The 25,099-nt window shown below is 41.3% G+C and overlaps 1 protein-coding gene across 2 annotated transcripts in view; it reads right to left on the bottom strand.

The window, feature by feature from the left end:
- The window catches only part of LOC144784447 (sodium channel protein type 5 subunit alpha-like), a 1,060,325-nt gene that overhangs the window by 448,789 nt on the left and 586,437 nt on the right, over positions 1–25,099 (bottom strand). For both annotated transcript variants that reach the window (XM_078663204.1, XM_078663205.1), the window contains exons 14-16: positions 18,366–18,604; positions 7,080–7,253; positions 3,875–4,231 (exon numbers count right to left, since the gene is read on the bottom strand). In XM_078663204.1, coding sequence (XP_078519330.1) covers positions 3,875–4,231; positions 7,080–7,253; positions 18,366–18,604 — 770 coding nt within the window. The remainder of the gene's footprint in view (positions 1–3,874; positions 4,232–7,079; positions 7,254–18,365; positions 18,605–25,099) is intronic.

The raw sequence follows: 25,099 nt of genomic DNA, 5'->3' as shown, positions 1-25,099 counted from the left end.
AGAGCAGGTCACTGGAGAAAGAGTTTATGTCAGGGGTTGAATACATGAGAGGACCACTGGCGTAAAAGATTTAATAGGTAAGAGACAGACCTTTAAACTCAATGTTGACGGAAAGCACAAAGAACTATGGACATAAAATAAATTTTGCATGATACACAGACCTTTGGACTTAAACTTGGACACAACCAGCAGTCATTCTTGTTGTGCCAAAACTGAAGAGAACAAACAGATTTATTCGTAAAGAAAAAGTGGTAGCTTTGGGTAAACAGTACACGGTAGGAAGTGACGTAATAAAATTCATGTTTTTATAACAGTGGCTTGTACGGAAAAAATAAACAACAAATGCCATACACGCATATCTCCATTCATTATTTAAATAAATATTTACATCTTCAGTCCAGATCATCCCTCTTAAAAACCACATCACTGCTTTGATAGGGACTGGTTCAATGATACTTTAAAATTATGTACATTTTTCAAAACCTGGCTTGGGCTGTTACCTCACAATAGCACTACCTAACTTCAGTTCTCTTAGAATTCATGACGGGCGATGTGGTGGTCTACTATCAGTTTAAAGCGTTCACATCTGCAGTGCTTTATTTGAACCAGTGATTTCCAGTGCTCGGCACCGGCACTTAATTTTCAACACCGGCACTTATGACGGTCTGCCACAAAGTGGCGCTGTCTGGCTAATTTAGAGATTGCCCTAACAATACTTAATTATTAATTCATTATACATTAAAAATGACTATTAACTGCTGCACAAGCCATTCTTATTGCTCTTGGAGCCTGAAATAGTCACACTTGTAAAGGTGTGATGGTTAGTAGTTGGGATGTCACCATCATTGACAGCATGGTAGGGACAATGTGTCGTGCAAGCTGCAGTGACATCCGGACGAGAGCCCTGGTACTTATTTTATTACACATTAAGCACTGCACATCTGGAATATATGTTTTTGTCATGTACATTCACTTTTTCCATTATCGTGCATTTAAAAGGTGAATAAGTAGTTACTCTCAATCTCTTGCTTCAATGATAGTCAACCTACTGTGAACCATGATACAGATGCAATTTCCTTCATTAAAGCACAGGCCTGACAACCCTATAGGTAACCAGTGTCCGCTTGGCTATCATAGTATATCACACAGCTAAATATACCTCACTGGAGAACTGCAAACTTGATAGCACGGCTGGTATCAACAAAGCTCAATGGGGCTTATCCAGGCATTTGAGGGAGGAGGGATTTGGTGTATTGATTTACAAAACATCATTTGATTGAGTGTTGGTGGCTCAAGTTTTACAAATCACTTGAAGAATGACAATTAATACTTAAAATGTTGTGTAGATTGTGAATTACCTTCACTCTGTTTAGGGGAGGGACTAAAACCACTACGCACCAATTAAATATGATGTCGCTGGAAGACGATCTGCTATAAACTGGATCTCCATTATATAATCATTCCCATGCAAAGAGTTTTCTTTCATCCCTATTTCAATGGCTCACAGGCAGTACCCAGTACCCAAAGATGAGCCCCTTTAATGAGCCAGCACTGAAACACAATAGAATCGGTATATCATGTGCTGGCATTTGTTTCTGTACACCATTCCTCTTCAGCCTCCATGCAGGGAGAACATATAACATAAAACAAGTGCCCTGAAAATGCATATCCTTGCGAAATCCACATCTGCAGTACTTCTAAGGTCACAGCTTTTATTTCCGGCATCCATGAGGAATCTTGCTATCCACGGTATCAAACACTGCAGAAAATTTCAACAGGGTCATTGCTGGGGCATTATCCTCATCTCCCAGCATTAATATATGTTTTGTAAGTTGAATCCAGAAGCCCTCATGTCTCTCTTGAAGGGAAAGTGAATTTGAAGTCTGCCATAAGATAGCTCAATCTAACAACTCTTGCACTTCTCAAAAAGTATATAGTGCAGTAAATGCTTAAACTATTTTCCATTCCAGGAGAATTAATCACAGTTAAGAAGTGACTCTTTTTTTCTTGACCCTGAGCTCATACACAGACATTAGGCATAAGTCCATTTGAATATGAGATGAACTTAAAACACAAGGCTTGGATGATTTGTCTCTGCACACCTTCTCCCCCACCATAAAACAACATTAACAATAATGTGCATGGTCTACATGCAGCCATTCAGAACCCAGTTCGTAGAACTCATTGACGTCACCAATGAGGATATCGAACTCTCATAACACTCTAACCCAATTGATGTAGGTTAAAATGAGGAACGCTCTAGGACTATGGAGCATGAAAAGTCAACTGATATCTAACCAAGCAGGAATCTGAGATTTCTGACCCAAACCTTATGGGAACTACAGCATGTTTAAGTTTCTAGTATTTTAGAATATCTTCAATACACATACATATTATGACAATATTAAACATTTCTATTGAACTTTAACTGGGAAGCTCATTATACAATGAATCAGATTGGATATATAAGAAAAGAAAACATTAGGACTAGGGTTTTGTTTTACAGAAGGGTTTGTAGAAACCCACAATTCAGCAACATATGGACAATAATGGAGAGTTGATGATCAAGAGTTTTTAAAATTAATAGTCCTGGGCCATGGTTATGATAACGGCAGTCGTTCCTAGAAAATAAATAACACCCCGTCACTGCTTACCATGCAGTTCATATCTGGTCTACAGTGGTCGTACAGCTGAGGCAAACAAAACAGCAAAATGTAATGACCATTCTAGAGGTAGTGTTATTTCCGACGCTATGTCTTCTTCTCAGATGTCCTGTTTGAGCCCCAGTGGACATTTAGAATTCTGAGCATCCATTTCATCTGGTTTCTTATGAAATGGTGTCCGTTTGGTTAGGATCAATGTATAGGTTTTACATATAGTCTGAGCACTGTGTCATTTATTTGTTTGCTCACTACTTGTTCATCTGTTCTGCACCGTCACAAGGAGTACCTTGCATTATTTCTATATTATCATGTATAAATGCTGTGTTGAAATTATAAAATCATTACTTTGATATATATGCTCTGATCACATATATTGTGTTTATAAAGAGGGGCAAACATACAAAATAGTTCCTTACTGATGCACTAAATATTGTTTAAATAATTCCTAGGGGGACATTCTTTTGTATGACTGTTTGAGCCCCAGTTAGGTGCATAACCATGTTGAGAGTCCTGCTCACCTTCAACTACCCCAAATGTTGGTTTGGTGATTGCCTACTCCCAGCATTGCTGTGCAGGCTGCTTGTGATTCCTAGTGGGTACTCCAACCTGAGAGTACTACCTTTCCCCTGCATTAAGAGTGCTACTGGAATAAAAAGTAGAATTAGCAACAACTATATATTTTACTATTAATATATCATAGTTCCTCCCCATGAAATTATTTTATGAACAACAAAGGAGTGGATAAATCAACACATGGAAGAGACTAAAGTGAATATAATGAAGCAGAAGAGGATACATGGCCACTGATCTTCATATTGGAAGGTGAGTATACCATATGAAGTGGACACTATTGAGCTACTCTAGAGTTGTTGGAAGACCTGCATGAGGTTGTGCAAGTTGGTGCACTTTTAGTTTAGATGTTAGTGTACATGGGCGTAAAATGAGAGGATACGGGTAAGTAATCTAAATTCCAAACAAAGCACTTAGGCCACACAAGGGCTAAAAAAGATGGGTACTAATTAAATCCATTTCCCATAAATTTATCAGAAGTCTTTAAGCCATTTCTTAGCAATGGGCTTCTATTAATAGACTATACAGGAGCATTATTATTTTCTATTTGTCAACACTGATATACACATTATGTGTGTCTTTCAAAAAGTTTAAACATTTTCTGGAAAGAATGAAAGGAAGAAAATATCTTCCAAACTTACCACCAAGTTGCCAATCACCATGACCAGCATGAAGACCAGGATGCAGAGGGGCTGCCCAGCTACCTGCATGCAGTCCCACATGGTTTCAATCCACTCTCCACAAAGCACGCGGAAAACAATAAGAAAGGAATGGAAAAAGTCAGACATGTGCCATCGTGGCAACCGGCAGTCCTCGTTGATCTTGCAAACACAGTCTTCGTAACTTTTCCCAAAAAGCTGCATTCCCACCACAGCAAAAATGAAGACAATGATGGCCAAAACCAGAGTCAGGTTCCCCAGAGCACCGACTGAGTTCCCAATAATTTTGATAAGTGTGTTTAATGTGGGCCATGATTTTGCCAATTTGAAGACCCGGAGCTGCAGGGAAAAAGACACAAATATTTTTAGGGTCTTAAGATAGACAAATATCAAAATATATTGAAAATATCTTCAAAATACTCATAAGTAATTATTGCACATGCCGCAATACAAAGTTATGACAATGAGACACCCTAAAATCATTTTTACTATTAATTCATGACTTATGTCTGTGATTGTCATTTACCTTGAGCAAATTTATGCTTGATATGGGTGCAGTAAGAAAGCACATATACAAATCCAGATTGTCCTGAAACTCTTGTTACTTGAGAGTATTGATTAGATGGGTCCTGGTTACATTCCTGGTAACTTTTGACCTGATTCGATTCATTGCGGTTCACCATGGAATGGTATAATGCATTTTGAATGCATATAAGAGCCCAGCATTGAACAAACTTCCCGATCTAGGACCATCATTTTAAGCGCATCTGCAATCCTGCAGTGGTGAAATCAAATCATGTTTCATCACCTGGCTTGAGACTATAGAGTTTTTATGCACTGTTCTTCAGACCCTATGCAATGGCAAATAACCTTAACCATAATTCTTCTACAAAATATATTTATATGTGTATCAATGTTCAAAGATTTACCGAGTAAATGATTGTATAAAATTAGCAAGTATCGAAAATAAATGGCAAATGTCAACAGTATTAGACAATAGTCTTCCATGATACGTATTATTGACAACTACACTGAACAGTTAATTGCAATATCAATAAAGTTTAGATAACAATTTGCATGTTCATCATTCATGAGGACAAACCTTCAGTGTTATCTGAATATTTATAACCATATGAATGAGTATGCCCTATTCATTGTGTGATTTAAAAAAGGTATACACGTACACATCTACTAGGGAGAATAAATCACATCTGTATAGACTTTAAAAAAGGTTTAACTATCAGAATGAGTAAGGGTTATTTTGAGCTTAAAACACAGTCTCAAGGAAAGCAAAGTAACCAAAGGGACAACTGTTCATGAATATATTTGACACTGTGGAGGGAATTATCTTGGTTACAGTAATTTTCTTTATATGTAGAAGCTAGTTTTTTGACAGATACACAATTACTTCCCACATTTTCACTAATGTTCATATATTTGACTTGCCCATTTGTAAAATGGTGGGTGGCCTCACATTCCCAAAGTGTCATCACTTCATCTATGTCAAAATACTGAATTATGTTTCCTTATACACATGTGGGTATTTGTGGGTGTTGTGGTGATTGTATAGTGTGAACCTAACTGGAGAGATGAATAATTTGATTGACCCCCGAAGACACATTTCATGATCATTTCCAAGGAGGCAGGCTGTACATGAGTTTGATTGTTTCACTGGGTGACAAACAATAACCACTATTTGAGGTAGGGGTAAGAACATAGAAGTCTGTGGGTGAAATAGCCTGTTCTCCTTTCAAAGCGAATGGCAGGCTGAAGCAAATGAAAGTGTAAGAAAACATACATCATTTACTATTCGATTACCATACAGTAGGGCACATTTATTGTAGCCTACACAAATTGTGGCAAAACCAACTGTAGAATACATGTTAAGCTTATTACTACATAATTAAAAAAATTAGTACAGTAATGTGAAAGGCAAAAATGTTTTAAAGGCGTGTATATTTATCAAATTATTTAAAGCTGGTGTACATTATAATGAAGACGGCAAAGCTCTTCTGCACAACTAAGTAACAGATAAGATGCTTACTAGATGTGATACTGCTTTGAAAATGATTTTAGAGGAGCTTAGAGAGATCTTAGGGTCAGTTACTTTTGTAAATGCTTGCACTTGAGTGACAGGTAATCAAATGGTGACAGAATGGATGAACCAGAAGCAAATGACCAAACTCAGACGTTCCTAAGTTCTGTCAAAAGTTCTGATAACATTCAAACCTCTTTTAAGATGTGAGATTTGCCAGTGAGGGTCAGAATTGATTTATTGATACCATGAATTTCTTGGACTGATTCAAATATGGTCAGAGTCGAATCCCCAACTCACAGTTGATTGAAATAACTCAGAATGGAAAACTATGGATATTATTATTGATTGACTATATAATACAGTCAGTACTATAAAGACAGATCTCAAAGACACCAAGGAACCTCAGAAAAGAGTGATCAACATCACTACAATCTATTATTGAAAACGTATTATTTTTTATTTTATAAACTGATTTCTAGAATTTGTTTTTGCATTATTTTACTTAATGTCTTGACACTGAAGTTCTTCTTTGAGCATCACAAATGTAATATCCCCTATTCCAGCTTAGCCGATCAAATTAGTTCTGTACAGAATATTAGTTCATTAATCTCCAAACATAAAGATAAGCTTTTGTTTCTAAAGGAGATTACATTTCTCTCCTCCAAAATGGCATCAAGGCCTTTCCCCCAAACAAAAATGAATGGCATGTGAGGTTCAGGCTAAATAGGATGTCCTTTTGTTTTTCGTTTCTTTAACAACATCAAACTTTGAACTTAACAGCTTGAGACCATGAAAATATAAAGCCTAATGCACACTGCCGTATTTGAGATTGCCAACTGCTCTACATTAAAAGGTGCATTAGCATTCAGTATTTATAAGTTATATGGTCTGCTTGTTATAGTAAAATCTGTACAGTTAAGTGTTCTTTCAGACATTGTGCCTTATCTAAAACTTTGTAACTTTTCAGGCCATTAACAATACTGAATGATTTATTGAAAATTGCTAAATTATTAAAAATTGCTAACTATGTAAAAAAGATGAATGGTTTTTCCTTGCAAACTCTAATGTTTGCAGCACACTGCTACACGGCACAGTTACGTAAAAAACAGGAACATAGCATGCATGTCATGTAGGAATAAATCAAATTACCAATCGGAAGGAACGTAAAACGGATAAATTTCCCATGCTGGCTAACCCCAATTCCATCAGACTCAGGATGACGATGATGCTGTCGAAAATGTTCCACCCTTGCTGAAAATAGTAGTATGGGTCGAGGGCAATAATTTTTAAGACCATTTCGGCTGTAAAAATTCCAGTGAAGACCTGGAAGGAAAAGCAAAAATTAGAAGCATGTACTATGAAGCCTCCCTGTCTCTTCTCTAAGGGTACGAGGACGTCTGAGATATAAATGGGCATCTCTGCTCTAAGCTGCTGGTTCTTAAATGATAGATTCTGACCCAGATTAGGTCTTCATTGGCCTTACAATGTGTTAAAGTTGCATGGAAGTATTGAAGGTAGAATCCTAAATTCATATCCATAATACCCACAAAGCTTCTGCTATTTTCTTCAAATATTTTCTGACGTCTTCTCCTGGGAGGAAAGGGTTCACTGTTTTCAGGAGAGAGAGCTGAAACTAGGCTGTTTTTGACTTCCGGGCAATGTGCCTTTGTGGTAGAGGTTTGATTTGAGAGTAAATCTAAGAGATTTGACCTGTTCTGTTAGTTGGGATACTTCTGTTTTATTACGACATACACCCTTATATGCCTTTTTTGCTTTGGCCTCACAACATGCAAAATGAAAATATGGAGGGACTATCCATATACAATGAATACAGAGAGAAAGAAGTCCTCCATATTTACACTTTTATTAATTGAGATTGGGTGTTTCAAAGGATTATTAGTGCATGAATTAGTACCCTTGTAGTGCTACTTCACGAACTCATAAATGCCTTTGTAAATTGGATCCTATGACTTTTTAGTCACAAATAAATAATTAGATTTAATTTGTAAAATTCCCACTGCATAGCTGAAGATAGCGCTATGTATGCGATCAAATGAAATTTTGTTCCTTGAAAAACACTTGCTTAAATTCATAAAATTCCCACTGTATCAAAAATCATTAGGTCTCCACCTCATTTAAGACAAGAGATTACATCCTTGGAAGTGTTTCATGCTGACTTAATTACCAACCATTGTAGGGACACTTTATTTTATGTTGTTTAATTTCCACTTTGTATTTGGCATCTCACTCCTTTTCCTTGTCTGTTTGCTCATGTTTCAGATCAATCAGTACGTTTATAACTGGGAAAGCACTCGAGTATACTTAACTATAGATATTTCATCTCTTTAGATTGTTTTTTGAGTGAGTGCCTGAATTCAGTGCCCTGGAGCATTTCGAGTATCCTCCTGTACGGTCATTCATTCATCCATCCCGAGTTTTGTACAAAAAACACACATTAAAGAAATGGTCAGAAGTGTCAAACTGGATGATTTATGCTTGGTCTCATTGTCGATCCCAAACTATTTAAATGTATGGTGTGTAACATAAGAAAGTCCATAGATAAAGAAGAAACACATTCTCAAAACCTAATATTTAGCACAACATATACTGCTAACATGTTATCAATAGTTTAGTGTCGAGTTTCCTTAGTAAAATTGTGCATACTAAAGCATACTGCATGAGTCAAATTTATAAAAGCATTTATGGGTTTGGTAAATAGTACTGAAGGATTACCCTGTTACATACTATTATATGCCTTTGTGGATCACCTGGAACGTTCAACTCCCTATTAGTCAAACTGCAAGGAAGGCAGAGTTCTTTTTATTCATAGTATTGGTATATGAACATGAAATTAATGTTTGCATTTTATACCTATTATAGATGTTTTGGTGTCAATTCACAAATGTGTAAAAGAGTACTACAAGAGTACTCTTTACATACTCTTACATATCTATGCAAATCGCCCCCATTGTCTTCCTACACCGGTGTGATTTGTGAATGATAGCAGAAAATAAGGGATGTACGGCATTACGACGTGTACTTTTACAACGTGTGCCGTTACAACGTGGTTTTTTCAACTCAAGTCGTTACCACGACTTGCGTTGGAGGGGGTGCGGACTTAGGAATTTTTTTATTTACTATTCCAACACCAGCCTACGTACAGTAGGGAAGGTGTTGGATAGTAAATTAAAAAATTCCTTGTCCTGCAGCGCCCTCCAGCGCAAGTCGTGGTAACGACTTGTGTTGAAAAGACCGCGTTGTAATGGCACGGCGGTGTAACAGCCGCGTCGTAAAGGCTGTTCACTGAAAATAAGCATTTATACCACTTCCTATAAATGATTTTCCCAGCACTTTTACTTTTCTGCTTGTTAAGGGCCACTCTCTCCTGAAGGAAGTCAAATTGACGGAATTACGTTAAATAATCAACTAATGCTGACATGTTGTGAAACAATAAACTTTACAGTCACAACATAGGCACCTTTAAGTTAAGTAAACTGAGTGTCAATAGCAGGAGACAGTTTCAATGTAAAATAGTGGGACACGAAGGCACTCAACTCACCATGAATGCGGAGCTGGAGCACCACCGGTGCAGAACTTCTCCTTTCCATAAGCAGGAAAAGGAAGGACTTCCTTCCTGTTTGTGGAACACAACTCCAACCAATCCTTGAGAAGCTTACATGCTGTGAAAGCAGCCCCAGAATTGGTGGGAGTAGGCTCACCCAGTGCTCATTTTGATGCTGGGGGCCTCTGACGGCAATCCCTAGGCTGTTTTATAGCCTTTGGATTGCTGGGTCTACAGTGCGCATGTTGAGCTGGCCGTCACAAGACGGCCGGCCAATATGATATCACACTGTAGACCAGTGCTGTCATCCTGCATTTGCAAGATTCAGCCCCGTCCCCATCTTCGCGCAAGGGGGAGCCGGTGCAGTGGCAAATAAATAAAACGGTATTGACATGCCATTGTAAATATTTGAGTTTGCCTGCTGCGCTCACAGCAGGCGGGACGACACTCCTCTGCTCCTGAGGAGGAGCCACCCCCGGAAGGAGCACCTTATCAAAGTGTAGGCCATCTGTATAGGATATCTCAGATATACTTTGTACATCAGCTGCCATAACAACAGCAAGCATTTCACTGCAATACAAATAGGCCATGTCAAAGGACCTTACAAACCACCACTGCTTAATTAGAAATATAATTGTAAGCACCGTTTCTCTTAGGATCCCACCACCGACATTGTTGAATGGCGGGGTTGCAGAATACCCTGCTGCCTAATCACCGTTCCACCTCACGCCTCTTTGCTCCACCACACTTCCTGACTCTTTATATCACTCTTGAAGGTGCTTTTAGTTTCCTGTTGTCTCCTCTTGTCACCCTTTTTAGCTCCCTCTTCCTCCTTCTTTCCCCATTTCTCTCTCGTGCTTCGGTTCAAAGTCTGATGATGAAAAATATGTCCCTTTTCACAGAACTGAGAGTGCCTGCCCACCACCTGCAAACAACTTCAAACATAAGGCACTGCACACCACACCAAACTCTTTCCACATAGAACGTTCAACAAGCACACAATCTCCAATCAAACATGTAGGTGTGCCTGTAACTGCTATGGACAGTTTGAGTAATACGAAGCCACACTCCTGCCAGTTGGGTTCTATGCAGATGACATAACTGAACATTTAATTAACCCTTTTCAGTCTACCTCTAACATACCATAACATAACCCTACTCAAGTCTGTTCAACTCCTGGTTCCCAATGAGAACAGGAAATGAAAGAGACAGAGTACAAAAGTGAAATCTTTCCATCTAATGTGACAGACAAAATTGTTATGTAGTTTTATTATTGCACGTTTACAGCTCACATACCCGTCAGGGGATTTCGGTGCTGAAGTTAAAGATGGGTGTATGATACATTCTAATCGAGGAAAAGTGGGAAGATTTACCGCTATATGTATCAACAAACCATTTTGCATTTCCTAAATAGCGAATTTTAAGGAATCGCTATTTAGGAAATGCAAAACGGTATGTATGTACAAAATCGCTTTCCAATAGCGATTCCTTAGCATTCCTTAATTTGAGATTAGCAAATTGTCAATCGCAAATTACCCCTTCATTTCCATGGGCCAGGAGGCCCATAGGAATGAAAGTGCAATTTGCAATTAGTAATTTGCTGATCGCAAATTAGGGATGTTTCCAAGGGTGCAGGGGTGTCTCAAGAACACCCTGCTGCACCCCTGAAAAAGACATTTGGGGGCATATGGCGCACATACATGCCCTAAGGGCATGTATGGGCGTCATATGGCACCTTTGGTTATTATCAAAAATGATTTTTGATAAGAATTCGCAAATTACCACCAACTAGAAGTTGGTGGTAATTTGCTAATCCTTAATGGCATTTTTTGCATTTTATTTGTTTGATACATTGCATTTAAGGAATGGCAAAATTTGCAATTCCTTAAGTGCAATCGCAAAATAAGGATTAGCAAATTTTGCTATTCCTTATTTTGCATCAAACTAGTTTGATACATTCCATTTGTCTATTTAGCATTCGCAAAGGCCGAAATTCGCAGAATTTCGGCCTTTGCGAATGCTAAATAGCTTGATACATATAGCGGATAGTTCCTAGCAGATTTTTTAAAGAAAACTTAGCTTGTCATTGTTTGCTCTCACCAAGATAGAGCATGGACTCCCCTTGAAGTTTTAACCACAGAAAAATCTAGTACCACATCGTGATGCAAAGGAGAATGGATGTAAAACAAGCACTGGCAATGCCAATAGGTCTGGCTTACAATGCACCGTACAGCCAGGCCGAACCATCCACATACCTCAATCCATCTGTGCTACTGTCAGATAAAAATGCATTAAATAATCTAGTTATATAAGACACCCTAACAGCATTACAATGGCATGTATTTGCCAAAAAATTGTACTCCTTGCCTCCAACATGTGATAAGAGCCAAAGCCTCTCTCCTTGTGGCTCTCACATAATTGTTTGGCGACAGCTGCACTGCCAATCCAGACCTTAAAAAGCAGCTGAGGAGTGAAAGGCTGCTAAAAACATAACAGGGTCTCCTGACCTGTCTATGGTTAAAAACCTGAAGAGCAAAGTACAGACAGAGCCATGATGTGGCTTTTGTAACCTCCACTAACCACAGCAATGTGCTCCAGCTCAGGGAAATGTGAGCATGATGGCTGAAACATGGAACTAGAAGGCTGAAGACTTTGATGATGATCAAAACATGAGAGCCTGAAACAGAAATGACGCCCTAGAATCACCACAGCTGGGGCCGAATCCACTCCATTTAATTGCCTCACCACTACAACTCCTCCACTACTTTATGGAGTACAGGTCAAGGTAAGTAATAATAAGTATAGTAAATGATAAAGTTTTCTACTCGTGCCTCCAGAAAAGGGGCAACAAAGAACTTCATAGTTTTGGAGACATTAATTCTCCCAGTGTTACTGGCCAGTCATTTATCAAATGCCATGAGTCTGTATGCAAAGTTTTTTTTCCTGATCTGTGAGAATTAGGCTGACATTTCTGAAAGGTTTGTTATTGGTGATGTTATCTGCTTCCGGAGGATGGAAGAGGGGGGAATAGGCAGACTAGGTGGTTTGAAAGTATTCATAAACACATTTTGATTCATTCCCACTCTGGAAGTGGTCAGAGATTTACTTATGTCAAATGTAACCCTGGGCGGTGAACTCTGCTCTATTCGCGGTGTTTGCGAAGTTTTACATACTCAGCGCTGTGCGGAGCACGCATAGTTCCCAAAAATTCACCTCCCGGCTAGATTTTTCTTGCCCGCGCTGACCAGGGTCTAGTTGGCGATCCCAAGCGAGGAAAATTAACCTCTTGATGAGATTTCTAAACACGGGTGGTCGGATTTTTCAATGCAAGTGATTGCTCATCTCAAATGTCTACTTTTCTATCAAAGTCTTTAAGCATTGGATTAGCACAGTGACAGTACCCCTCCAGGCACAATATTCATTTCAGGTTGGCTTGGATGGTATTTTACCAATCCAAAGCTGTAATACTGTGCCTGGAGTGATAAAAGGCTTTGGACGTTTTACAGCTCGGCATGGATAGTACTGTGCTAATGCCATGCTTAAAGACTTTGGTGTAGAAATGGCAAAAGACTTTGTCCTTTTCTATCTTGGTGTGGATGAGCAAATTTGGAGTGTCGCTGGTGTTGGGAGTGCTCTACACTGGAGCTGCTTTCCACCTAAACTTGAGAACAATCCAGAGTTTTCTGCTTCCTCTTTTGCATGATGTATGCAACACTCTGTGCCTGAAAGGGTATTGTTTTGACTTATACTGGGTGCTCCCTTGTGTCAGGACAAAGCTATACCTCTCTGAAAAGCTCTGATGAGAGCGAAACATGTGTCAGGGATTGCTTTTATTCATTTCAGGTTTGGTTGGATGGTATTTTACCAAATCAAAGCTGTAATACTGTGCCTGGAGTGGTAAAAGGCTTTGGTCTTTTTACTGCTCGGCATGGATAGCACTGTACTAATCCTATGCTTAAGGACTTTCCTGTAGAAATGGCAAAATACATAGTCCTTTTCTATCTCAGCATGGATGGAACTGTGCTAATCATATGCTTAAAGACTTTGATAAAAAAGCAGACATTTGAGGTGAGCAAATTTAGTGTGTTGCTGGTGTTGAGAGTGCTCTACATTAGAGCTGCTTTCCACCTAAACTTGAGAACTACCCAGAGTTCTCTGCTTCCTTTTTTCATAATGTATGCGTCACTCTATGCCTGAAAGGGTATCGTTTCAGACATATATATACAAAAATGTAGGAGTAAACCTAGTGCAATACAAGTTCTTGGGTGCATCTGAGCAAATATTGGTAGGTTTCTAAACAGATTAGGGTGCACCCGAGTGCTTAATTTGAGCCAGTGGTTTCTGGTGGTCAACACTGACAATTATGACAGCCTGCCACATAGTGGCGCTGTCTTTATAATTAGGAGATGAGCCCAATAGCGGTTGTTTATTAGTTCAATATACATTAAAAACAACTAATACATGACACCCAAGTTGTTCTTATAGCTTTGGGGGGCTGGAATAGTCTGAATTGTCACACCTGTAAGAGTGTGATGGCTAAGGGTTGTCTTGTTACTGGCACTGGCTGCACTGGCGGGTGATATGTGTGGTGCAAGCTGCAGTAGCCTCCTGATGAGGGCCTGGGCACTTACATTTATACAAATTAAGCTTTGGTTCACCTGATGCTGCTGTGTCATCAAATGCAATGCAGGTTGTTGTGCCCCACTTACAGGTTGGCAATGGTACTGGTGCATAAATGAAACAGTAATAGGGGAGCAGGGCTCATTGACTCAAAGCATTGCTGTTGAATAGTTAACTCCTGGTGTTGTAATATGTGCCCTACCTATGACGACACAGCATCGGTTTTCTGGACCTTTCTTTCTCTCATTGTGTCATATCCAGTGGCACCTGTAAATAGGTGTTAGACCCCACAGCCTTAGAGTGGTCTTCCCACAAATTTTTGCCAGCCTCCCTCCATTTTTCTGTACTCGTTTTTGCTGGCTTTAGGACTCTGCACACTTTACCACTGCTAATCAGTGCTAAAGTGCTTGTGTTCTCTCGCCCAAACATGGTAACATTGGCTCACACCCAATTGGCATATCTAATTTGCTTACACATCCCTAGTAAACTGCACTATATATGCCCAGGGCCTGTAAATTAAATACTGCTGGTGGGCCTGCAGCACCAACTGTGCCACCAACATATGTAGTCCCGTAACTCGGGCCTGCCAGTGCAGTTTCTATGAGTGTGCAGGTTACTCTCACTTCGACTTGGCATTTAAAAGTACTTGCCTAGCCTTAGACTCCCCTTTGATTACATATATTTCTTAAATCTGATGAGTCCAGTAACAGCAGTTATAGGCCCCATCAGATTTTATGATACCTGAGGGAACATCACGGACCCCCTTTACTTTCATATGGAACTTAGGGTTGTTGTTTGTTGCTTTGTTTGAATTCTAGGGACATTGAAGAACTACTGGGAGAATTGGGATAGAATTAGAGATTTCCCTGGTAATTTCTTTCTTAGTCGACCCGAAGGCTCCAAGTTATAATGAGCGGGATTTTCCCCAGCTATTAGTGCCCGCTACCCCGTTATTCGTAACTCCGGTATTTGAACATAAGACACTGCGATTTCTGCAACAACTACAACACCTTATGTCACGTGCTTCAAAGGAGTAAAAAGATGGTGACCATGCATCCATCTTTAGCAGAACTTTCAAGCTGCATAAGGTGAGTATTGATATCCTCAATGCTGGATGTGCCTTTGAATTGCTGCCTGGAATAAGTTAAGAGGAGCACTCCTTTAGGTTACTTCCTACTCCTCGATCGAGATAATGCATTGTCAATAACAAGGCTGTGCTTCGATCTACTGTGTTTAAAAGCGTTTTTCAATTACTGTAAACAAGCAAAATTTGGGAATAAGTAGCCTCGTGGGAGCATGAAGTCTTGCTTTAATCTCCATTTCTAGCTCGGGCCGTCCCCTCCCCTTGCTTCTCTGTCTCTAATAAAACAATGTCCACAATCGTCAACGCAAAAGTTGTATAGACTGAAGAATTTTCGTTACTGTAGCAAAACTCAAGACAGTATGATTGTTGTTTGCTATATAATGCTCTTTGCTTAGAAAAAACATGGGTAACAGGTATGACTTGTGCTGCAAGGGCACATAATTATAGTCAAATTAATACGGTTGGTGCATTGTGAATCAGGCATGGTGTGGCTATATTACAAATAATACTGTTGGGGACAATTGGCATTTGTGCCTGTTTTTTGCCTCCCTGGGTTACTTTGGTATTATAGAAGGTGCCGTAGATGTTCTTGTAGCCCCGTTTACAATATGGATTGCACTGGTCAACATTTAGCATTAGCATTATCTCAAGGGAGCGTTCTATTATTTGCTTGGGAGTGTGGCGCCATGGAAATGAGGGAACCCTTTGCCACTGCTCTGGCACCACAGTGCAAATGTAGGTGCAGGGGCAATGAAGTCATCATGCATGGACATACTGAGGTGGCACACAGTCAGTATATCCCCAAGGACATCCCTTGGGTTGTTGGCACAGGGGCCCCAGGGACACCTTATGCATTCCCGAGCACGAGAGGGTAGTAACACACTGCATCCGTCTGCAAGGTGATGCCTTTCTCTCTCTGTAAAGAGAGGCTGATCTGCCTCTGTTGAAAAATGGAAGTGTGGTTTCAAACTGTAGCCCTGTCATTCACTAACACACTGTCCTCGGGTCAGGCGTGAACTGTCAGAGTTCACTCCTGAGCTGAGAACAGCACATTTTTGCTATAATAGGGGGCACTTTTCAAGTTTACACCTAGTTTCAGGTGCACTGCATCACAAACAGGGACAGTGTGCCCAATTTGTAATCCTGGCTCAGGTCTTTAGTGGTTCTTTTTAGGTCTCCTCACTAGAGAAAGCATGCGCTGTCTGTGGCAAGATGTATTATTAGCTTACAGTGACCCTAGAGTCCGCCCATTTCCTATGACTGGTTGGCTTCATTATCACTTACATTTGCTTGCTTCTTATTTGTTAGATTGCGTGGTCTTTCTTTCCTCTTCTTATGTTTGCCCCTCCATTAGAGCATGGACACATTATATGTGTCCTTCCATTGTTCTTTTTTAAGGTGCTTCTTCTCTCTTTTTTTGAAGCACTCCACCAGAATGCATGTGTTTTACAGCTGTCTCCCTAGTGTGTTTCTCTTCTGCCCTCCATGTTGCACTTTCTCTCATTTACTTGTGCTTCTCCCTACCCGTTTCGATTGCTCTCTTGCTCATTTACTTTTCCTCCCCATTCCATGTTTCTCTGTCTCCTGTTAGTCTGCTTCCCTCCCCACATCACCAATGTTGCTCTCCACTCACCTGTGCACCTGTGTTATTTCCACCACACCCTCCTGTTTCTTCCACTCAGTCCCAACCTCCTTGATTCTGCCCCACCCTCAGTATTGGTTACCTGCTCAACCCCTGCACTCCATATTGCAGTCTCTCCCCCATATTTCACCCTGTGTTTATAACTCCCAGAGAAGCTGAGGATATTTAGATCTCCTTTTCCCGGAGCAAATAACCTACTTGACTTTTGCATCAACCTTGCTGTGATTCAAATAAGGCAGCTCCACTTCTAGGGTTCGCATTTGCGATAGAGTATCACATCCAGTGAACTCTAAACCAGGCACATATTGCTAAAGTAATCAGTAGGCAAATAGTTTCCAAAAGCGAGATCTATTGGCCTTGCCAATGACTATTTACTTCACCTGTTAGAAACCCTACACCTCACTTAATTTAGGCTCCTGGTGCCAACCCTCCACAAGACTCCCCACACTTACTTCTCAAGCTCTCTGCTGAATTTGGCAAGGGCCTTTAAACATACTTTTCAACACTACCCTCTCCAGGAGTCAAGAGTACAGTATTCAAATGATTTGAATTATCACTTGAAGGCTGCACACGATGCTCCACCAACTGCTTTCCTCGTGATGGACAGTTCAGTGTTCTTCTCACTGTCCTTTTACACCACAGTTATAACACTGCTTTTCTTCACCCACCTCCCCGTGAGTTTACTTTGGCAGCAGCCTCAAAACTGATAAAAGGGCTATGTACGTCTCACCCATGCCTGCAACTAAGTACCTAATTTGTGAAAAAAACAGCAATAATAATTACAAAGTTTTTCTTAGGAGCCCCCCAACAATAAACCGGAATTCCAGAGTTGCAGAATACCAAGGCTTACCAGTCTAGATTGATTCTTTTTTCTACCACCCTAACTTTCCTTTCTCCTTTTGTTACTACCACAGGTTTAGTTCATCCATGTTTTTTCTCTTTCCCACTTTTTCCCTTTGTTTCTCTCCATCATTGTGTCTTCTGCTTCTAGAAATCGCTCTTGTGCCCGGTTTCAAAGTTTGATGATAAAAAATAACCCCCTGCCCCAAAAATTAGCGTTGGTGCTCACTGCTTGCACCACCAGCACAAATCAGTCTCTGCCTTCCAACTACTGCAGAGGGATTCCTTCAGGCACTGAGCACTTCCCTTTTAAGAGGTAATCGAACCAGTAAGTAACCTAATAAACTACCATTGATTTCATGTTTTCTTTTCCAGTGACTTTATGTTTCCTTTCCTTTGTCATGCATTCTGCACTTCCTACATTACCCTCCCACCACAGTTAATGGTTTCATGATATTTTTTGTTGTTGTGAATTGCCTATGACATGGGTGCAGCATTCCAGCAGTTTGGGAACCTAAATCAATCAAATTATTTCAAATGAATGATGGGGGAGATTCTATTCCAAATGCACGTAGTGAAATACATTATATATATATATATATATATATATATATATATATATATATATATATATATATATATATATATATATATATATATATATATATATATATACACACTTCTTACCTGATTTCCAACGGAAAGCATTGTTTCAAACTCTGCAGACATGTCATAGTGCTCTAGAGCCATGAAGAGAGTATTTAAGACGATGCAAATGGTGATAGTCAAATCAATGAACGGATCCATCACGATGAATTTCACCACTTTGCGGACCTCCAACCACATCGGGCAGCAGTCCCAGATGAGATAGTTCTCTGCAAAATGGATCCAGCAAGGAGGGCATTTCTGATGGGACTCTTCCAGTTCTAAAAAGATCAAAGACCCAGAAAGTTAAAAAAGCTGAACTGCATTTTTGGAATCGCTTAATTTAATCAACATACTTTAAAAGTACAAGAAATCAATGTTCAATGTCAGTGAGCACGAATACTGCTATCTAAAAGGGACCTATGTGCTCCCTCAGTATTGATTTCTTTTTAACACAGAGGAAATCTTTTTTTTAGCACAGATCATAATTGCTAGAAGGATAAAACCGAAATCAAAAGTTCTAAAATATTATCGCCTAGATAAGTGGTGACTGACCAGCATATGTCAAAAGGGGCCAGATAGATTTTTGATTTTCAGGATCATCATAGGTTATATACATGCATTTCATTTAGAACCTTTTAAAGCAAATACAACTTATATTGACATCTTGGAATTCTGATAAGATCCTTGGGTCCCTGTTCGATACTCCTGACTAAAATCCTCAAACATGCAAGTGCTTTTGCTTCTGGGCTCTATTGATAACTCTGTTCATCCAATCTGGGGTCTTTATGTATTTTTCATAATTGGTATACTGTTTCCAAGTTCAATAAAGAATTTTGAGAATAAAAAGACTGACAACCATTGCTCCTATTTTTACATCTCCATTTTAGGCCCTCATGCTTTGGTCATGCATCGATCACATTAGGCATATAGAAAGATAGTATCTTAAATGTAAATCTCTTTATTGTACTTGTAACTGTACTAGTGGTTGATGATAAGTTGAAAGATTTATGTGTATTTTATAATGTGCATTCTTATGTGGGAAACAAATATAATTAGCATCAGAGAAAATAATAAAGACCACATATCAAATGATGGTGAAGAGGCATCAGGATGAGTCAGAGATACCTGCGAGTGGAGTAGAAAAATAAACAAGCATTGGCATAGCCAATAGGTCTCGCATTTGGGACCTTATAAGTATTTAGTTATGCAGCACAATATCCTTGGTGCAACAACATTAACTGTTGCATGGTTAAACACTTATAAGGTCCCAAAGGCGAGACCTATTGGCTATGCCAATGCTTATTACAATATACTTGGAGGATCTGTTGTGCCTACAGGGATATCTGCGCAATGAGATTCTCTCTGGCTGATCAGATTTTTGCTCTGTTAAAAGCCATTCAGAAGCACTGTAAATTGTACCAACATGCTGTAACCCTGTTTTCCTAACTTAGGCCCTGATGCTCCCGTTCATCTTGAAAACCGAGACCATCTTATTGGAAGAGAACATAGAGGGTTAATTTATAGGCATGACAAACACAGGGGGTCATTTCAGAGCCACACTTGAAGAGAACCAGCAGGTCACAGCCAGCAACGAAATGTCAGATTTCCAAGCAACGGCAAGCGTGGTTTCAGGCATTTGCACCATTGTCTTTTCAGAGACATTGGAAGAGAAAAGGGAATGCTCTTGCAGCACATCTCGTAAGTGACAACACCGTTTCAAATAGAGGGTTTACATGATGGCTGATCGTGGTTTTGTAACAGAATCTTTAGAGGATGCGGGAAAATAGTTGGAAGAAAGAGCACAGAAATATTTTTAGCGGGCTAAACCACAGCCATGATTGCAGGATATCGTTAATACAAGGATTAAATGTTGTGATGGGTTGGAATGAGAGCTGGTAGTGACTACAGGTAGTAATTTACCAAAAACATGCGTGAAACTGCGTGAATGGATCCATACGCCGTCTGATAGATCACCAAAATGATGTGTTTTAAATAGTAGAATCGCATGGCATTAGAAATGGGACAAACCTAAGTGAAAAGCAAAATGAGCATGTCGCCATCTTACTGGTTAGAAACGTCGGAAACTTATCAGGATTGATTAAAAACCTTGGAAGTTGGGTGCCGAGGTAGCACAGTGTATAGGAAAATGTAGTGCCCTGAATGTTCCACTCCTGTGACTGTGAAAAGTTGGATTACCCTAATTAACAGTAAAGTGCAACAAAAGAAAATAATAAAAAGTGTGTGCGCATTTATAATACAAGCCGAAAAAAACGAAGCTCAAAGCAAGGTGACTAAAAGAAAAACACCACCTCAAAGCGGAGCAACTTAAAGAAAAGTATAACAAGTTTTGGCCTCTTTCGCTGCAGCGAAAGTGAAAGCGATCGCCCGGGAGTGGTGTGTGCGTGCGTGTGCGCGCGCATTGTGCTCTTTTTCAAAGCACATACTCGTGCTTGTGGCGTGCCCCTCCGAACTCCCGCAAGGCGTATGCCGCCACAAGCACGAGTATGTGCTTTGAAAAAGAGCTGCACGGCGGCTAAAGGTCTCCTATGCGGTGCATGCGCAGTGCGTAGGCGAGACCTATAAAGGGACAAAAGGGAGCGAAAAATGAAAACGGGATAGTGAAAGGGGTCAAAAGAAGAATGAAAGAAGGAGAAGTGAGAGTTGTAGTTAACAAGGAGAATGAAAAAAGGACCTAAAAAAAGGGAGAGAGGCAAGGAGTAAATTTAAAGAAATGCCAAGCGGATTCAAGGGGTAACAGGGAAATTATAAAGAGGGAATGTAAGATGCAATAGGGACATAGAAAGAAACAGTAACAATAATGGAGGATGTACATGACAATGAGAAGGAAAGAGTTCACACAGAGATTGATGTAGGATGGAGAAACAAGAGGCAATAGGGACAATCAAAGAGACAACATATTGAATCAAAGAAGCCACTTAGATGATCAAAGAGACAGCACAGAGAACCAAAGGGCAAACATGGAGATAACTGAAAGAATTAAAGGGCAGTAGGGGAATAAAAGAAGTTAGAGACAGTTAAAAGAAGCAATGTGAGGTAACAAATGCAGCAGGAAAATTTGAAAAAGGAGATATAAAGAGGAAACAAGGAGAAAAAAGAGTCAAAAGGATTCAAAACGGCAATGAAGAGCCCCAAAGAGGCAACACAGATAGTGGAAATGCTGCTGGGAGAGACACAAGAAAGATGCAAGGATAATAAAGAGAGGTGAAACTAAGAGGCCGTGGCATAAGAGCTGTTAGAAAGGAATTAAATAGTGAGCAAGTGGTTGTTAGGAATGGTGGTCTCCAGTTGGTAGTGGTATACATGGGCGTAGGAGACACAAACTTTCTGGAGGGGGACAGGGACAACCTTGCACGTGTGTGTGTGCCCTTGTGTGTGTGTGTGTTATGAGGATGCTCGGTGCAAGAGTGGTGAAGCACTTAGGCAGGTACTGTATTTTCCCAAATCTCCTTACTTTACTTCTTCAAATCTTACTTCTGTCTTCAGGCCTGGGTCTTCAACGTATGGTAGGGCTGAGGAGGGGCAGTATCAGACAGCAATCAGCAAAGGACCTCTCTCCCTTTGTTCTCAGAGGTTCACACTACAGGCAGCTGTGGCTGAGATTATTACAATTCCTGGAAAGTTGCAGTGCAACAAAAGTGCAGGGAGCCGGTGGCCTCTGTGACTATCAGATTGGTTACAAGTGATTGGACGCAGGTCACAGGTCATGTGCAGTCAGGGCCGGCCTTTAGCTTGGGAGAGCTGGGCCCAGGCCCTGGGCACCAATTTCTGATGGGCACATGGAGCTGTGTGCATTTTGGTTATGCCAACAGAAACGCCCTTGTCCTCTTGCTCCAGCGTTATCCTTGTCTCTGCCTGTTCGTTTCTGTATGATTTGCTAATTAAAGTGGTTATAGTACTTCAATATCACAGCGCGCTTTTTTAACCCTCACTCCACCCTCTGACTCCTGCTGGCAAACATCATCAAACACATCATCTGCATGGGCAGCTAAGCTAAATGTGATATGGGTGAGCTGGGAGAGGTCCGAGATGTTTGTGTTCAGGATCCAGTCGCTTCTCATCCAGGTACTTAACAGTGAACACAAAGAAAACCCCTGTTGCCTCATTTAATTCACTACCAGCAAGGGTGCCAGATTTCTCTCCGCCCACGCCTAGGGCGTTATCTTAGCAAAGGCTGGCTCTGCCTGCAGGGTCCTTAAAGGTAGCGCTTTTGCATGCTAAATGCCCTGTGAATCAAGGAAGGGAGACAAGAAATTGTTTCGTCTGCTTGTTCCCCCCACCCTTGTCTCCTGAGTCCCCCCACTTTAAAATCGGGGAGATATGTCCCCTGCGTCCCCCCCACTTCCAACGCTCATGGTGGTATACACCCTGTCCAAGTAGGACCCTTCCTTCTAGCCAGGATAAGGGAGTTACACATCTAGATAAACCCTGCTCACCCCCTTGGAAGTTTGGCATGAGCAGTCAAGCCTATCTTAGAGGCAATGTGTAAAGTATTTGTGCATAGTATAAACCGTAACCCATTAAAAACACTACAAATAGACACCATACCAGTTTAGAAAAATAAAGTATCTTTATCTAAACCAGGCCAGACCAAAACAACACAAATACAACATACACAACCCAAAATATGAGTCTTAAAAGGTTTCAAGCAATTCTGTCCATAGAACTCAATGGATGCCTCGATTTTACACAAAGTACCTCCGATGCGTCAAAATCCACAAGGCGAAACAGCTGCAGAGGAGGGAAGCATCATAAAACACAGCGATTCTGTGGTTACTGGCACAGGGAGGCAATACAGCAGTTCTGCTGCATGCAGGAGAAGGGTTAAATCGAATCTGGACTGTAGAGAACAGCAATGCGCCGAAATCCAAGACAGTGCTGGTCTGCGGGAGATACGTTGGTACACAGGTGCGATGCGTGGAAATCCGGATGGGTTGGAAGTCGATGTGGCGGTGGGAAAACAGGCACTGCGTCGATTTCTTCAGTCACGGTCCCACAATACATTGATTATTTCAGCCTCACAGCGGGGCCTGTATCAGAGTCAGTGCCGGAGTCTCGGACATCGGAGACATGATGCTCTGAACTTGAGCTGCCGCGGTTGCTTTTGGCTGCTGACATTTGCTGAGCCAATTCCTTCAGCGGCATGATGAAGGTGCATGGAAATTTCTCCCCCATGATGTGCTGCATTGGAAAAACAGATGCTGGAAGGGCAATGCGTCAATTTTGATGGTTTCAAGCAGGTCTTTGCAGCAGGAACAACCTCTAAGCGCCAAGGACTGGATGTGGCCCCACAAGGCAGGTGAGAACTCCAAGCAGTGGATCTCAGGGATGCTGCAGATGACGTTTTTGATGTCCCTGAGACTTCAAGGAGGGGGTACGCACACACAAGTCCTTGGAGAAACTTCACAAGCAGGGTAAAAGGAAAGTCCAGTCCTTTTCCTCTCCAAAGCAGATGCAGCAACTTGAGGTCCTTCCTGAATTGGGGCAGAGATGGTGATTGCCTTTGCCAGGTCTTTGCTGTGAGGTAGGAGAAGGATCTTCCCCCGGCAGTGCTCTTGCGGATACATGGGATGGCATCTAGGGCCATTTGACCGGAGCAGAGATCTCTGGTGGGTGTGTGGAATAAGAAGCAGTGGTTGAGGTATGCAGGTCCCTTGTCATAAAGGGCTTTGTAGGTACGTGTGAGGAGCCTGAAGGTGATCATTTTGTTGACTGGGAGCCAGCGGAGGTCTCTCAGGTGGCTGATGATGTGGCTGCAGTGTGAGATGTGGAGGATGAGTCTGGATGAGGCATTCTGGATGCTTTGCAGTTTGTTGAGGATTTTCTGGGTGATGCCGCTATCGAGTGTGTTGCCGTAGTCGACTCTGCTGCTGATGAGTGAGTGGATGACCGTCTTCCTGGACTCGGCTGGGATCCACTTGAAGATCTTTCAGAGCAGGCGTAGCATGTGGAAGCAAGATGATGAGATGGTATTGATCTGGCTGTTCATGGTGAGCGAGGAGTCCAAGATGATGCTGAGAAGTCTTGCGTGGTCTACGTGTGTCGGCACAGGTCCAAGATCTGCAGCCCACCAGGAGTCATCCAAAGCAGATGGGGAGGACCCCAAGATGAGGACTTCGGTCTTCTCTGAGCTCAGCTTCAAGCAGCTGTCTTTCATCCAGGTGGTGACAGCCTTCATCCCGTCGTGGAAGTTTCTCTTTGTGACTGTGGGTTCATTGGTGAGAGAGACGATCAGCTGGGTGTTGTCGGCATAGGAGATGATGTCGAGTCCATGCTTCCTAACGACGGCTGCGAGCAGGGCCATGTAGATGTTGAAGAGAGTGGGGCTCAGGGAGGAGCCCTGAAGCCCTCTACGCTAATTTTTGTGGGTTCTGAGAGAAACGGTCGTAGTCTAAATCTGTGTTTGACTGGTGAGGAAGGAACAAATCCATTCCAGGGCATTTTCACAGATGCCGGCATCATGGAGTCTTGTGCATAGGGTGTGGTGGGAAACGATGTCGAAGGCGGCTGAGAGGTCTAGGAGGGTGAGTGGTGCAGTTTCACCTCAGTTGGTGAGGGTGCCGACGTGGCAGCGAGTAGGGCTGTCTCGGTACTGTGATGGCTTCAGAAGCCAGATTGCGAGTGGTTCAGGATGTGGTTCCCCTCGATGAACTCGGAAAGTTGGGCGTTGATTGCCTTCTTGATGACCTTGGCTGGAAAGGGGAGCAGAGAGATGGGTCTACAGTTCTTGAGGTCCTTCTGGTTGGCAGAGGGTT

Source organism: Lissotriton helveticus, chromosome 10, assembly GCF_964261635.1.
Source record: "Lissotriton helveticus chromosome 10, aLisHel1.1, whole genome shotgun sequence".
NCBI classification, from domain to species: Eukaryota; Metazoa; Chordata; class Amphibia; order Caudata; family Salamandridae; genus Lissotriton; species Lissotriton helveticus.
Note: the sequence above shows the minus strand (reverse complement) of the source record. Positions and strands in the feature narration are given on the sequence as shown.